This window comes from Amblyomma mixtum, chromosome 7, assembly GCF_055824585.1.
Source record: "Amblyomma mixtum isolate Tamu chromosome 7, ASM5582458v1, whole genome shotgun sequence".
Lineage (NCBI taxonomy): Eukaryota > Metazoa > Arthropoda > Arachnida > Ixodida > Ixodidae > Amblyomma > Amblyomma mixtum.
Window position 1 is genome coordinate 45,395,149 of NC_143018.1, and position 15,350 is coordinate 45,410,498.

General features: G+C 44.2%; 1 protein-coding gene and 1 non-coding gene across 9 annotated transcripts in view; one reads left to right on the top strand and one right to left on the bottom strand.

The window, feature by feature from the left end:
* The window catches only part of axo (axotactin), a 145,772-nt gene extending 137,335 nt beyond the window's left edge, over positions 1-8,437 (top strand). For 5 of the 8 annotated variants that reach the window (XM_089552424.1, XM_089552420.1, XM_089552418.1 and 2 more), the window contains one exon: positions 8,021-8,437. In XM_089552424.1, coding sequence (XP_089408550.1) covers positions 8,021-8,110 — 90 coding nt within the window. In that variant the 3' untranslated portion in view covers positions 8,111-8,437. Of the gene's footprint in view, positions 1-430; positions 3,200-8,020 lie in introns of those variants that run through there. The other 3 variants (XM_089552425.1, XM_089552421.1, XM_089552423.1) reach the window with 1 other exon arrangement.
* A 3,318-nt stretch (positions 8,438-11,755) lies between these two features.
* TRNAL-CAG (transfer RNA leucine (anticodon CAG)) lies at positions 11,756-11,839 on the bottom strand. Its single transcript has one exon. It is a non-coding gene; the product is annotated as a tRNA-Leu (tRNA).
* Positions 11,840-15,350: the final 3,511 nt, after the last annotated feature.

Consider the following 15,350-nt stretch of genomic DNA (forward strand, 5'->3'; position numbering starts at 1 on the left):
GGCACAAAAACCCAAAACTTCTGCATGTAAGCCTTGGAGAGAATTCTGTGACACAAATACAAGCCTTGAGAGCGACCATTTAGGGTTACTAAACCATTCATCAGATTTCAGCGAAGAATTCTGTGAGGGTGCTACTCACGCCCATCGCACATTTATAGAAGCTGGGCGTGGATTCAGGTAGCTGTTCTTACGTAAATTCGGCTCGTGAATGCTCAATGGCCGCAAGTTCACAGTCGCTAAAGCTATTAGTAGCCGTTGGTACGATGACCAGAACGGCAGGTTGTTGCGAACTCACCTTATGTAATATAGAGTTCGGTAATCGCCAGCATCTTGAAGGAAAGAACAGTGCCTGTCCTTAGGCAAAACTTGAGAAGATACCCCCGTGTCCCAAATGTAATCGGGCCTCTTCTGGCGTCACTTTCTCTTGCAGCCGTCGAATGCCTACACACTGGGAGCGTATAGCGGTAGCTTGATATTCACCAACGCCCCCTACGAGACTCCAACCGACTGAACGCGCCGACCAGAGCGGTTCGCGAGGCGGCTCGGCGGAACAGCGGTTGGTAAACCTCGTAGTGCGATAGGTCGGCTGCCGTCCACAAGTTGTGCCAAGACAATCCGTCCCTTCTGAACACGAGTGCCGTGAACTTTGACCTCCGTGTTCACAGTAGGGACGACCTCTGCGAAGCATGTGGCCTGTGTGCAGTGACGTGGCATTTTCGTGAGGCCAGGAAAGCCTTTCCTACTGCGTCGGACTTTCATGTGCTCAGGCCTAAGGACTTCGCCTTCAGTGCTTGTTTACGACGGTGCTTGGGGATACAGAATAGTTTTGCATGTTTTGCACACGGTAGCGTTGCCACAAAGAGAATGGATCACTTGCATCCCCCATAGGAGGCCTTTCTATTAGACCGTTCACGGTGTTTACATTTCGGGGGGATCATAAGGTCAGTTTCTTTTTTTTTGGCGACGTTGCTGCTGCCGCACACTTGCTCTGCGATTCTGTTTCCCAAAACCGCCACTAGGGTGGAACTGTAGTGTACTGTCTGACGTTGAATCAATGTGCGCTAGAATTTACAGACTCTGTCACATTTGCCTGGAACGCGTGAGGACTGTAGTGAATGCGGTATCGACCAGTAGCTGTTTGACTAAAAAATTGCTGCTAGAGTTGTCTGTCATTCAGAAGTGCCTAGGTTCCGCAGTCCTACAGACAGCGTTTTCTAGACAAGTGTGGTTGGGTACACGCTGTAGAAGTTTAGACGGTCACGGTTGCTTGTTGAAAAGCTAGATGTCTAAAGAACTAGGGCATAACCAAAGAGGCAGCACCATATTGCACATGGTGTGGTGGGAACGCTTTCAAGTGGGTTGCGCTGAAGTAAATATAGCGCAAGCCATCGACTTAAATTGAAATAAATAAAAAACAGCAGTTTTATCATGAGGAAGCTTGATGAACCTGCTTGTAAAACTTGTGCATTCCTATACTCTACGGAGAACAAATGGCAACGATTGGTGCGCTTTTGTGCACTACCTTTTCTTTAAAAGAGTCTGAAAACTTCTTCGATGTGGCTAAATTGTGCACCTGAAACTATAAAGCAGATGGAAGAACGGTTGAGCAGCAGGAGTTTGGAGTAAGGCCGAGCCTATAAAGAAAGGTGTTGTGAAGTGTTGACGTATGACTAGTCGTAGAAATGGATCGCTTTCCGAGGTCACTCTGTGTTTCAGCCTTTTATTTTGCTTCCTAAAGTTTAACTTTAGCATCAGCTTTCGTGATTTTAGCTTGCATTTTACGTCACGTGGCAAGGAAGCAAAATTTTAGTTGCTTCATGCAAGCATACATCTTAGTCTTAGATTTGTCGCTGTTAGTTTGTTCATGTGGCACCTTTAACGAAGCGTTGGTTCATGTTGCGCCTTTAACGACGCGTCTGCTCGTATGACTGATTATTTGGTGGGTAATCCCAAATTCGATGTGCTCGTTTAAACTTACATAAAGGTTATTCTAATAAGAAGGTTAAGAAGGTTACACTGACCAAGCTTTCCCTTCACTTAATCAAAGAAATTAATTTGCACTCGCTGCATTTACGATCCAACCTACAAGGGTAAGGTTTAAAACTATGAATCTGACCTGGTTGTCGGAACACATTGAATCCATCGCGTAGGAGAAAAAGAAAGACATTAGTTGGATTTTCCGAGTAGAAATAAAGTTATGTGGATTTAGAATATGTATATTGTAAAGAGGAAGACGAGCATTAAAGCTGGCTTTCTAACTGATGACGCAACATGTAGTGTGGCAGGATACTTAATTACAAATTGTTTTCTTAAACCACTTTAAGTTCCACTACTTAATTCTTCTTGGTGGCAGCACTGTCAAACTTGGCATGAGGTGATAACATTTTCGGGACATGTTGTAAAGAAATGATAGCCATTAGCTTTTTAAAATTTAGAATAGTAGTTGAACGCCCGAAGGAGCGAAACACTAGTGAAACGATGTATAAATATTCTAGTGCCATTCATTCTATAAACAGGTCGCTACATATCCTTGCATTTTGATGCTTGCTTTGGAGGAGAGCGTGAAAGTTAGATACATTCCATTGTTTTACATTTCTTAAACATGTACATTTTTAAATGTAATGATATATTTGTGTACCTAATCACGGAGCCATGACGAGAAATATCAGTTATGCGGTGATCAGTGAATGAACAATACCAGTTAGGCTTTTAGACTTTCAAAAAAATAAATTAAGGTTTTCTCTCAAAACAAAAAAGAACAGTATTTTTGACTTGTCATTTTTTTTTTCAATGGGTACATCTTTGCCGGCTCTTTGCAGTATGCAGCTACACTTCAGAGCCGTAAATTTAGGGCTCCTGTTATGGTTGTGCCATCTAGATCTCACTGCTTTTTCACATCATTCAATAACTGTGCCTGGTGATAAATGAGTAGTTTTTTGCCGGTAGAAATGAGTTAAAAGGTTAAAAGTCATGGTTCAAGAGCACATCAGGTATAGATGTGCTGCTAGCGTTAGACATTTACCTTTATTATTGTCACTTTTCTGAGTGTTTCGTGATAAACCAAAGTTTTGCAAGTGACTTTTATGCAGCTTGCATGTGAACCGTGGGGAAAGTGGCTTTACTGTGTTTGGCATTTTGAAGATGCGTGCAAGGGTATATTTGTACAGCATGATGCCTAATAAAGCATGCCATAACATTCTTTGTGCGCTTGTTGTGGTTCTGTTTGGCACCAAGCATGGCTGCTTCGGCGTCGTACTTGTGTTTGCTAACAGTTCAGGGATGACATCACCAAATGGCACAAGGGGTAAGCCGATCGTACGGAAATCCCTGTAGCCTGTTTTTCATACACTTTCCGTACAAGGTAAATATGCTGTTCGTACATGTTCGAAACAGAACCATCCACTCATCAATACCTGTGAGCGAACTTTATACTGAAGCCTCAAAAATATTTTTGAATTGCATGCCAGTCAGCAAGACTAAGATAATCTAATCCTCGCACAGCTGAGAAAGTTATATCCGTCTTTAATACATCGTGTGTATTTGTGTGTGGCGTCGTGCATATACAGGGTGTTGCACTTAACATGAAACTGGCATTTAAGAAAAAAATTCACCGCAGTGAAGCTGGGTGAGACCGAGATATTGTTTCCCGTGTGGTACTTCTCACAGTTTTTGGTAAATTCCGCTTGAACGCTTAATTATCAAAGATCAATTCTGCAAAATTTCGAATATTCTCTTTAGAGTCACGTGCCTTTCGTTAAGTTGTTGAGGGGGTCAAGGAACAACAAATGTATTTTTTTAGCAACGTATCTTCTACCTGGTCCTTTCGTCCAGCATTTGAAGAAAGTCCGCGAATTACGAAAAAAGACCACGTGATTGTGCTCTTACACTGCCGTATTGCAGCGCCCCCAAACGCGTTCTGAATGAACGAAGCGAGCGCGCTGAGATGTTCGCCTGAGAGCGGTCGACGCCGCTTTCAGCAGGAAGTGCACAATCTTTCAGAACATGGAAAGCGCGCACCATGATCTGCGTTATAGTGATGGGCAGGCCACCGACGGAGCTTTTATTGAGCCATCGCAAAGACAAAGCGAAAAAGGAAGAGAAAGCAGTGGCACTGTTTTTGTTTCAAAGTAACTTCGCTTTTTTGTTTTTGTTATTTGCAGCCCGGAGAACTGAGAACCGGCCGCTCACTTATGGCAGCGCATGAGCGCAGTCACATGGTTTTTTTTTTTTAAATTTCGCGGGCTTCTTTATAGACCTTTGCAATAAGGGCTCCCTTGGCGCTGCCATATTGCTCACTGGACTGTCATGAACACCTCGCGCTAGCACGGTGGAAGCCGCGGGGGAGCCGGTTTCCGACAGTCCAGAGAGGAGGCGTTTCGACAACCCTCTCGCCCGACGCAAAGGTCTATATGCCGAAAAAAAAAAGGGCCACGTCGGAGGTGCGTTGACAAAGAAAAAAATGCTAGATTGGTTGTTTCCTAGCCTTCTCCACAACTTAACAAAACGCACGTGACCCTAAAGTGGATAACAGAAATTTTGAATAATTAACCGTAGCTTAATAAAGAATTAAGCAGGCTTTCAAAAAAAAAAAGCCCTCTGAGGAGTATCGCATGACGGGGAACAATATATTTTGATTTCAACCAGCTCCGATGCGCCACTTTAATTCTTTTAAATGTTTGGTTCGTTATGTGAAATACACTACGTATATTAAACTTTTTTTGTAAAGGTGCCATCTAGCATAATGGAGTAGAATTTCAAATGCGCAGCAGTGGCGGTGGCTATCAAAGTAAGAAATGGTGAAGGCCAAAATGAGGATATGAATTGTACAACCAGCCGCAAAAACATTACGCTTTCATTCGTTGATACTAAGAAGGTCAGGCAGCCGTAACTTGTGAGTACTGTAACTGCATATTTATTTGCTTCTGAAACAAAATTTAATTTATTTAGCAAAAGTAAAACATTTGAATTTGAAAACGATGCAGGACTGCTCTGATTAAATTTGAAAACAGGAATCAACGAAAAGAATAGGATACATTTGAATGATCGTTGTTTCTTCACCGTTCTGCACAACCCTAGGCGGGTCATTCATAAAGGCAACAAGAACCAGCGTAATCTAGCAGATTACGAAAAAGGTTATCCATACACGTCAAAGCTCGAGGTGCGTTCAAAGTTTTCGAAGTTTGTTGAAGCAAAAAGAACAAACTGAACGCCAACAGCAGATGAAACAGGACCTTTCTTGTCATATTTCAGACGTAGCAGACGTCCGTTTTTCATTACAAGAAAGAAAAAAGAAGCTTGTTTGCTTTACGCGACTACTGGTTTCAGGCGTACGCAGGTCATAGTACCACGATCACGCCATAAACCTCTTAAAATGCAGCGATCATGCTTACTTTTCCGACTCGTTTTGCTTCGTTTTTCATGCCGCCGAAGCTTAAAAACTTTTGACAGTTGTTGTTCACCAAACAATCCAGGAATTTTCAGTGAATTGTATGGTTAAAACATATCGATCTTGAGCTTTTCGAGGAATTAACATTTCTGTTCTGACTCGATATAGAGGTCGCGAAAACTTCAGTAATTATATCAGTGAGATTCATGCGGTACGGCACAGATTGAAACACCTACAAACATGCATAGTTTCCCAGCAAACCAAAAACCTCTCAGAGACGTCTAGCTAGACGTCTATGAGAGGTTTTTGGTTTGCTGGGTTTGATCGAGAGCCTGCAGATCACAGGGCTTTGCCGCTGGACTTCCCTGTCCCACTACACTACACGGTTCCACAACACTGCTCAAGAGCAAACCATGTGACCTGAAGACTTCTGAGAAGCTCCAGGCGAATTTTTATTGCGTCGATGATGCCATAACGAGCAGTGCAATGCTTAAAACTGCCTCCGCACACCGGATAAAACACTAGTTTACACGACTCGAAGACTTGCACCGCAAGGGAGCAGCGTCGTTTCTTTGCAGGTTTGTCCGAAGCAGTGATTCTTGACTTACTCCCACATTGGTACAAGTCCCCCAAATATGAAAGAGAACAAAGTGTGAGCATATGATTGAAGATTATTCCATAATTATGTGTTACAGGCATACCTTCTCGCGTTCTCTTAACTACGCTCTGAACACGAATACGACTGTACGGGAGTAAAAAGGAAGTATTTTGTCCTCCAGCGCACACTTTCTTATAGAAGGCAGTGCGTTAGAAGACATTTTACTCCCTTTGTATTCATTTTCTGTTTAGAGTGTAGGCTTTCTCTTGGCTTATAATGTCCAAATTGTGTTGAACTGAAGTGGCGATGTAGGCCAAAAATTCGTCTTTCTGTGAAGGCTGGTTCTTACGTTTCATATTGGAGGGACCTGTACGTGCAGTCTCGTTTTGCCTGATGTTTGCATGCTTGCATGGGCGTCACTTTAGTTGGAAGGGGCTACTTTGGGTGCTTGCTCTCCGACTCGTCTTGCGTTGTTGCGTTTTGCCTGCCGCCGAACCTTACAAACTTTTGATAATTGTCCGCCAATAAATCCAGGAATTTTCAATGAATTGTACGGTTACAACACATCTATCTTGAGCTTTTCGAGGACTCAACATTCCTCTTCTTTCGTGCATCGCTACTGTGGAGCGCTGTTCGTAAGAAGTCGATGGAAGCTGTGACTGACTTCTAAGAATATTTCTTGGTAATAGCATTCATACGTTAAGGCAATTTTTCGTTGGAAATTGTGAAAACATTATATTTATATTCTTTGTTTTTGGTTGGTTTCTGTTTCAAATGAGCACCAAAAAGGCAATATTAGGAAGAGAAAGCTGTCTTTAGTGGTAAAATTGCACGTTTTATCGCCGAAAAACGTCGCACGGAGACTTCAATTCATGCTGATATATATAAATGCGATATGAAGACGTCATCGTGTCAAATACAACTTGCGTTTTTCGACTAGACGACAGAAAAGGACTGGAAGTAGAGGATATTCCAAAAAAAAATGTACACTACAAACGGTACACAAGGAATTAACAATTACAATATGCTAAACGTGGTCTTCTCTTGGAAGCGCATTGTACAAAGCACCTATTGTTGCTCTGAGCACTTGCAATCTAATTAAATGTGGTATTGTTTCAGAACTTTGTAACACGAAGTAACGGTGGTTTATTTCACAGTAGCCGAGAAGTGAAAATGTTATTATAAGCTTAAACAGACCGCATAAAAACTAGGTCTCTGTGAATAAGTCCAGCAAAAGTATCAGTGAATATTTTTATTCATTGTACCGTAGGCAGTAATACTATTTCCTTTCTGATAAAGGTACGAAGCAAATAGCTGTAGCAATCAGTATATCTTTAAGTATAGAAAAAATAGGGATGGTAGATCGAAAGCCACTAAGGTTTGTATGAATTTTCATTACCCTAAAAGAAAGTAAGTACATTTGACGCCCAGACGAGGTTAAAAGGTCTTTTAGAAAGTACGCGATGCTAAGTAAACGCTGAGTAACAGTGGTAGGCAAATATGTCTGTCAAGTCAAACAGAACGGCAGTTTGGAGGGAAGTCATGTTCATCTTCGACTTCACCGTGAAATGCCGTTAAAAAGCCACCCTGTATAAATCCTCATCCGTAAGCCCTATGGTTCACAAGTAATTAATATTATACATATAATTCATGTCGTAGCATTCATGTCTTACCCTTCAAACAGTAAAAGTTACCGCGGGCAGAGTTTAGCACAAGTATCGAGGAAGGTTGCGTTCGGAACCTTCTTTTTTAAACAATTGAGAAACGCAAACGTCATATAAGCTTTTTCGCACGGTTGCAGGTGCACCACAAAATGTATGTTTTGATCGAGAAACCTGACAGTCCTGTTGAAACACGAAAAGCAACTGAATTGCTCTTTTTCGCGAAAAGTTTTCAAGAAATTGAGCAAAATTACGGTGTGCGACTCTGAGTTGCATGCAGAAACAGGACACAGCATACTGATAGCCAACGTTCGCGAGTCTGAAACAACGATGATAAAAGTGTTTCTTCCATGTCTTTTATCTTCTTTCTTTCAGCGTCCAGCTCCGGATGACCTGAGTCGGCAACCTTCCATGCTCACTCTTCAAGGAGAATCTATGTACGGGAGTCTGTGTGCTATCATGTAGGCGTCAAACTGCACGCCTGCCTTCCCAAAGCCATGTGTTCACCTATGCGGAGGAACGCGACAAAACCTCAGTGCTTACAAGAACGAGCGTGCGGTTCTTGTTCCGAGCTTCCATTCAGCTCTTCAAGTGCGCCTCTGTATCACACTCGACGCCGTGTTATTGGCATTTTCTGTTCCGCCAAGTGACGAATGCAAGTCACGAGGAACGACAGTGTTCACCAGTCATGCATTTTTTTTTCGTGCCGGACATTACAGCCGGTTGAAAACTGTGGTGCTTCTGCAACCTGTCTCTCCAGCTTCTTTGTTTTTAATATACAAGTGACGAACAGCCTGCCTGTGCCTGTTTTGGTTACGTCTGAAGTACTGCTTTTTGAGCCACGACAGACGTTGTGGCGGTAAGCGCCCAACTAAGGCTGGGCCTCGGTACCATGACGGAAACCATATGCCGCCTTTAGAATTTAAAGACTTCATAAATGATGTGCTTTAAATATCTCTATGGCCATGGTAAGTGTACACTGGCTCTGCAAAACGTGAACCAAATAAACCGGACGAGTTCATACTGCATCGTAACGGATCGTCAGTAGAAGAGATTCTATCAGTTTCCGACCAAGAAAAGGTGCATTTGATCAAGGCTTTAATTGTTTTATGCGGCCCCGGCTCTGCTTATCTTTGTACGTTTTTTTTTTTCACATGATCTTACCGCACGCACTTATTATCCTTCGCCTTTCTATTCTGTTCAGCAATCGAGGTTGAGGTCAGGCTTTGTTGCAGACCGCATTTTTTGAAGACATGCCCAGCTATCCTGGACATCACACACTGGCGCCATCTTTCGGCGACCAGTTGCGAACACCACGTGATTGAATAGCAGTATTATATCAGATGCTTCCTGCTCTCGCACCAAACAATTTTCGCGGCCATAAAAAATCAGTGGGGTGTACCAAACATTCAAAATTCCCCCGGTAACTTTTGATGCTTGGCAACATGCAGCACACGGTGGCACCAGCATAAAATAGAAGCTTTCGTTCAGATTTTGTTAAAATCGTTGCTCTTGGCCATATAGCTATAATAATCGGTCGATTTTTATTAACTACTGCTGCCGAAAAAAAAATGGAGGATACCCTTAAGCTCCTCCTTAAGGGTATGACGCGATAGCATTAATAGGTTACAGCCCATATATGCGGAACTGGTGATACCACTCCTGGCAAAGTGATGCGGCGGTTGAGCGATGCGAAACTGCCCTGCGATGGCAGGTGCTGCCACCTAGTGAGGCTTGTGCGACCCAGGTTGCTCTTCCCGAGTGACCGTTCGCGACCGATCATTAGTTTAACTCCCACGTGTCACGGTGGGCCACTTATAATGGCCCAACTAGGTTACTTCTGGGGGGACTTTCGCTACGCGGGCTACTTAAGTATATCGCATTAAAAGGCGGCTAAGCGCAGACAGCCTCGGCAACCACTACGTCGCGCTGATTATTTGAATGCAATCGATCCACCAGGCGACAGCAAACCCGTTTAGTTTCCTTCTGGTCATGTACTTCGAGACGAAGTTAGAATGCATCGGCACCAGGATTCACGAACACGTGCGTACGAACATGCGTGGGTAGACAGTTGTGTGGGTGTTTCAGTCGTTCTAAAGGAATGCCTGCCATCGCGATTCAAACCTTCCTCCAACATCGCCCCATATGGCGTGTTCACATAGGAGCCCGCAGTTATGAAGGCGATAAAGGCCTCCAGCTTTGGACCAAAAAGTAGCAGCGTTGTTGCGATGGGGAAAATCTCGCTGACTTAAGCTTTGCTTTCTTCCTTTTAGTCATTTTTGTAACCTGCCTACTAGCGCTGTGTGGCGCTGCTTAGCGATGGTATCGAGTAAGTCTACGAGATTCTCTAATGTACATATGATTGGACAAACACTGTTAAAGCTTTTCTAGCTTTGAGGTTAGTGATTTTAATCCTAGCATGCTGCGAACAAAATACGAGAGACATTAGTCGTTCCACGTAAGTTTGAAAAGTTCTTTGGCGCAGCGACATTAGAGGAGCATGTCCTTTTCACTTCGATGTTGAGGTTAAGTTTACAGCGTATCCAACCACTCCCTTCGCGGAAAGAAAATCAATTCTCTTTACTTTTGAATTTCACGAGAAAAGCTTAGCCTTCGAAATCATTTGCTGCGCCTGTCGAAAGAGGCACTAGTTGATCACATACCCGGAATTTTGGCGTAAATGCGATGATAACTACACTTTCATGCTCTGTATTTTAGTTATTCAGCCTGATGCATATACTAGGCTAAGAATCCTGCAGGCTCACGCTGAGTCCAATGTACCGCCTTTGTCAAATGTAACCAGGCAATGAGATTTGCTTCTCAGCCGTGTGTACACTAGATCCCTTATACAGCACCCCTGACGGCCAAGAAAAGAAAAAAAAAAGGTCTCTAAAGGTGAGGACGAAAGTTCTCCTTATTTTACTCAGATTTAGAACACAAGTTCACCTCTGCATGGCTAAGGAACAAACCCCGCGCTGCCCTGGACACTTTCGGCAATGTCGTTATCGGCGGCGACATTATCACGGTGGCCGATTATAAAGAGTGTTTATGTTGCGATCGTAGCGCCATTCTTTCATGTTGCCACCGCCGTCCTCTTTTTTTTCTGACACTTAATCTCCATTTTATGCTCTCGATCCTTATTCCCTGCGTTACTTTTCTCCCTTTCATACTTGTGATTAGCCCAATGCGGCCACGTGACACAGCGCTATGCTGGCAATTATTTTTATTTTACTTCACAAAAGGTTAAACCTTCAGCGCATGGGTGAAACACTGCCGTGTTTTTACTGACTGCAAATTTCTTCCCATTGTGGGAAGTGGCATGTACATTAATGTCTCAATATCAGAGATGCGTAAAACAGTGATGAACCGTCGCATATTTTATATATGCCAAGAGGTGTGGCCCGTTCTGTGTTCGCTCACAATGAGTAAGGGAAATTAGGTTGCATTCAGAGACCAGAAGGGAGAGTGTCGGTACGGTAATAATCTAGCGGAACCTTTGCCGAATGTGCTAAACAGATAAAAAAGTGTGCAGTCATGCCCGAGAACGTTGGGTGACACTACTGCAGCATTACCATCCTGCTTTCCTCTCCTGGTAACCAATTTTTAGCACTGAGTACGACCGAGTGAGAGAACAACCACGCTTTACCTGTGTTCATCACTACCGCCTCCTAATAACTCCAAGCGCGACTAGGTGCTAGCATCTAAGCTTCACGAATGCATACGTTATATGCATTTCTGCATTGGCAAACACGTATATACTTATTAGAGTGGGAACTGTCTTCGTCTACGACATTGTCTTCCAGCTCTTTATCTTCTTCCAATCCTACCTCGCCCAGGAATTTTTGGTGCTCGCACAGAAAACTATGGCTGTGTTCGAAACAGAGGTGTACGAATCTGGACGTTAACTGCATCACGGCAATAAAGGGATGTTCTTGTAATTAAAGCCGTTAACTGCTCGACAAAATAATTTCCCATGTCGACACTCTCCGCGAATCAGGAACTTGCTGATTTCTGACGAGTACATTCTTTCTGCAAAGGCGGATTGAAATTGAGGAAAAATTGAAAAATTCAAAAACATTAGAACATAAAAAAACTGAAATAAAAAGTTATTGTCAGAAGTGGGATTCGAACCCACGCCCGGAAGACCGCACTGCGACCTGAACGCAGCGCCTTGGACCGCTCGGCCATCCTGACAGCACGATATCAGTGGGATTTGAAGTTGTGCGAAGAAAAGGCAAGCTTCTGTTTTAACAGCCCAGAGCTGTTTGCATGTCTGATACCATGATTTTCGACCTGCTAAGTGTTAGAACTTCGATTTAAGCCCTTCATAATGCACTTTGTGCTCGGCTGCACTCCAACAAACCCATATACTTGGGCTACGTTGTCACGTGTTGGATTCCCTTTGTAGAAGCCACATGTGCTTTTTAGAACACTGTCCATTTTCCTACTTTATTTTATCGCAAACTGGGGCGACAACACAAACGTTGAAGAGGAACAAATGAGTGAAAACTGTTTTTAAAGTACGTTGCGCCCTCTGTCGAGCTGCACCTCAAACTTATATATTATGCCACAGCAGCCATGCTCTCGAAAGACCCCTGGTATGAATCTGCAGTTATCTTGAAGAGGCGTCGAATTTGATATCCGAGTTTAGCTTATTGTGACAAGGTGAAACTCGATTTTAGTGCCCCGGCTTTCTCTAAAGTCCTCAAAAATGGGAATTTACTGTTAACGCAAATGCAGTGGAGACGTTTCTAGCTGACTGAAAATTGGTGCTTCATTATTTTTGCACCAAAAGGACTAAGAGGAAGTAAGAAAACAAATAAAACAAGGAAAAACGCAGAAATAAAGCACAATATTTGCCAGCTTGCCTGATAACTTTTATTTACGGAGACAGAAGCTTTAACAAAAGAATTGGTTATTGCTTCGCGACCGCTTCAGTTTTAGTGGCGTCGTAATGTAGCTTTATAGGACATTGCCAGATCGTTTAGTGCATTCTTCGCTCCCTAGTGAGACTGAGGACATTTCGGAAGCGCAACAAATTAGACACGTACAGTATTTGTCAAAAGTAACCAGGCTGCATGGTTTGCTTCTAGCTCGTACAGTAGAGCCCTTACAGCTTCCTTCAAGCTGAAATAGTCGTTAAAGGTAAGGACTGGGAGTCTTCTTACCTTCCAACACCTTTCGATCTTTAGGAAAGTCACAAGGGCTCCACTGCATGAGCTAGAAGCAAACCATGCAGCCTGGTTACTTTTGACAAAGACGGTACACTGGACGATAGGTCTAAAATACCAAACAGCACATGCTGAGGGCGAAAATTGCATCTTATATTTTTCCAGCTGACCCGTGGCAAGATGCATGTGGGACAGAATGTACGCTGTATTGACGACCACGAACACAAGAATATAGAAAAATATAGCAGTGGTTTTCTGTTACTGTGAGGTCTGTACAAATATCTCAAGGTAACAGGGCTGATTCCAAGGTACGTGAAATGGAAACGCAGCCGCATACATTCATTTGAGGAGAGGAAATTACCTAACTTGTTGGGACAAAATGATTGCGGCTGGTGCAGAGCAAGGATTGTTCAAGGATCTTCAGCGCAAGGAAGATCAATGCGGGAGGTTTTTAGCCTTCAGCGTGTGTGACCTGATCGATGGTGACGATAGCTAACGTGATTACGGTGGGGTATTTCGGGTATCAGTGCATTAAGCACTGATACTACTCGCCTTTCAGCTGTGAGCATCTGTTTCCGGATGCACCAGTAAATTTTACTTCGCTAACACAAGTTTAAAGCCATATCGGCTGTCATAATCATCATCAGCCTGACTACGCCCACTCAAGGATAAAGACTTGTTTACCGTAAAGTGTTCCGAGGCATGAATTGCGAGCAACTGAGTTGGGGATAAGAGTTGATGGAGGCTACCTAATTATTTTGCGATTCCCTGATGACAATGCCTTGCTAAGTCAGTCAGGAGATGAACATTAAAGCATGATCAATGAGTTACTCAGGCAGAGCAGAACGGTGGGTCTTAAAATTAACATTCATAAAATGCAATTAATGTTGAACAGTTTCGCAAGGGAACAGCAGTTCACGATTGGTAGCCAGGTGCTGGAAGTGATAAGCGAATACGTCTACTTAGGGCAGGTAGTGACCACTCATCCGGATCATGAAAGGGGTATAGCTAGAAGAATAAGAATGGGGTGGAGCGCATATGGTAGGTTCTGTCAGACCATGAATGGCAGTTTGCGAATATCCCTCAAGAGAAAAGTATACAACAGCTGTATCTTACCGGTACCGATCTATGGAGCCGAAACATGGAGGCTAACGGAGAGGGATCTGCTCAAGTTAACGACAATGCAGCGAGCTATGGAGTGAAAAATGATAGGTGTAACGTTAAGTGACAGGAAGGGCGCATAGTGGGTGAGGGAAGAAACGTGGGTTAATGACATCATCCTAGTCGAAATCAAGAGGAAGATATGAGCTTGGGTAGGGCATGTAATGCGAAGGCAAGATAACCGCTGATCTTTAAGAGTAATGGAGTGAATTCCAAGAGAAGGCAAGCGTAGCAGGGGGTGGCAGAAAGTTAGGTTGGCGGATGAGGTTAAGAAGTTTGTAAAGATACGTTGGCCGCAGCTGGCAAAGAACCGGGTTAACGAGAGACGTAGGAGACACATTTGCCCTGCAGTGGACGCAGACAGGCAGATGGTGATGACGATATCTCACCAGTGAACCCAATTAACTAATTAACTTGTGCTAGCTGTGGCCGCATTAATCCAGAAAATTTCTTAATTTCATCCACCCACTTGTCTTCTTGCAGCCTCCTGCTACGTTCAATTTCCCTTGAAATCAATTCTGTTTCCATAAGGAGGGGGTATACTTCGGAGCAATCGAAACACACCCGTAAAAACAACTAAATTTATAAAATTTTGAGCGCTTTTAAAACCCCGATCTCACCGCATAGCGCAACGCAGCCCATTGATCTTTTCCAACCGGCGCTGCAGTGCTAGCCCGGAGACAGTGGCGCGAAATCTCAACTCTGAGGGGAACACAAAAATCAGATAAAGAAGCCGGCCGTGAAAAACGGTCCGTGCCCACGTAGTAAGTTCCCGGCTTCGCACACGGCGACAGGCCACAAGTTAGCCGCCACTGCAGGCCACGACGCAACCGCAGACCGGGCTATAGCCTGCCGGTCTTGCGTAGCAGCACTGTATGTTCTCCTACCGGTAGGGAGAGAGGTGCAGAGAGCGAGAGAGAGAACAAGAGGCGTTCGCGAGCGAGCCATGTTTGCGCTCGGCAAACACGGTCTCTCGCCGCCGGGCAGGTTGCCTCCAAAGCCGATGCGCGCTCCGCTGTCCGCCGAACGTCGGAGCGGCGCAGAAGCCGCTTGCTGCGAAGCTGTCAGCAGCTGTCAGCCCAGCAGGCACTCCGCACCGGTGTGGCCGCGCAATTTGGCGGCCTCGCTGCGATGACGATGGCGCTTGAGAGGCGCTGTGCAATGCATCGGGTACGGGGCCACACGACGACCCGACCCCTACGAATGCTGCTTGCATCCTATACTCAGGTGGTCTGAGGAGACAGGGCAAGAGCTTTGTGACATCTCTTCGAGATTCGGTTTGGTTTGGTTTATTGGGGTTTAACGTCCCAAAGCGACTGAGGCTATGAGAGACGCCGTAGTGGAGGGCTCCGGAAATTTCGACCACCTGGGGT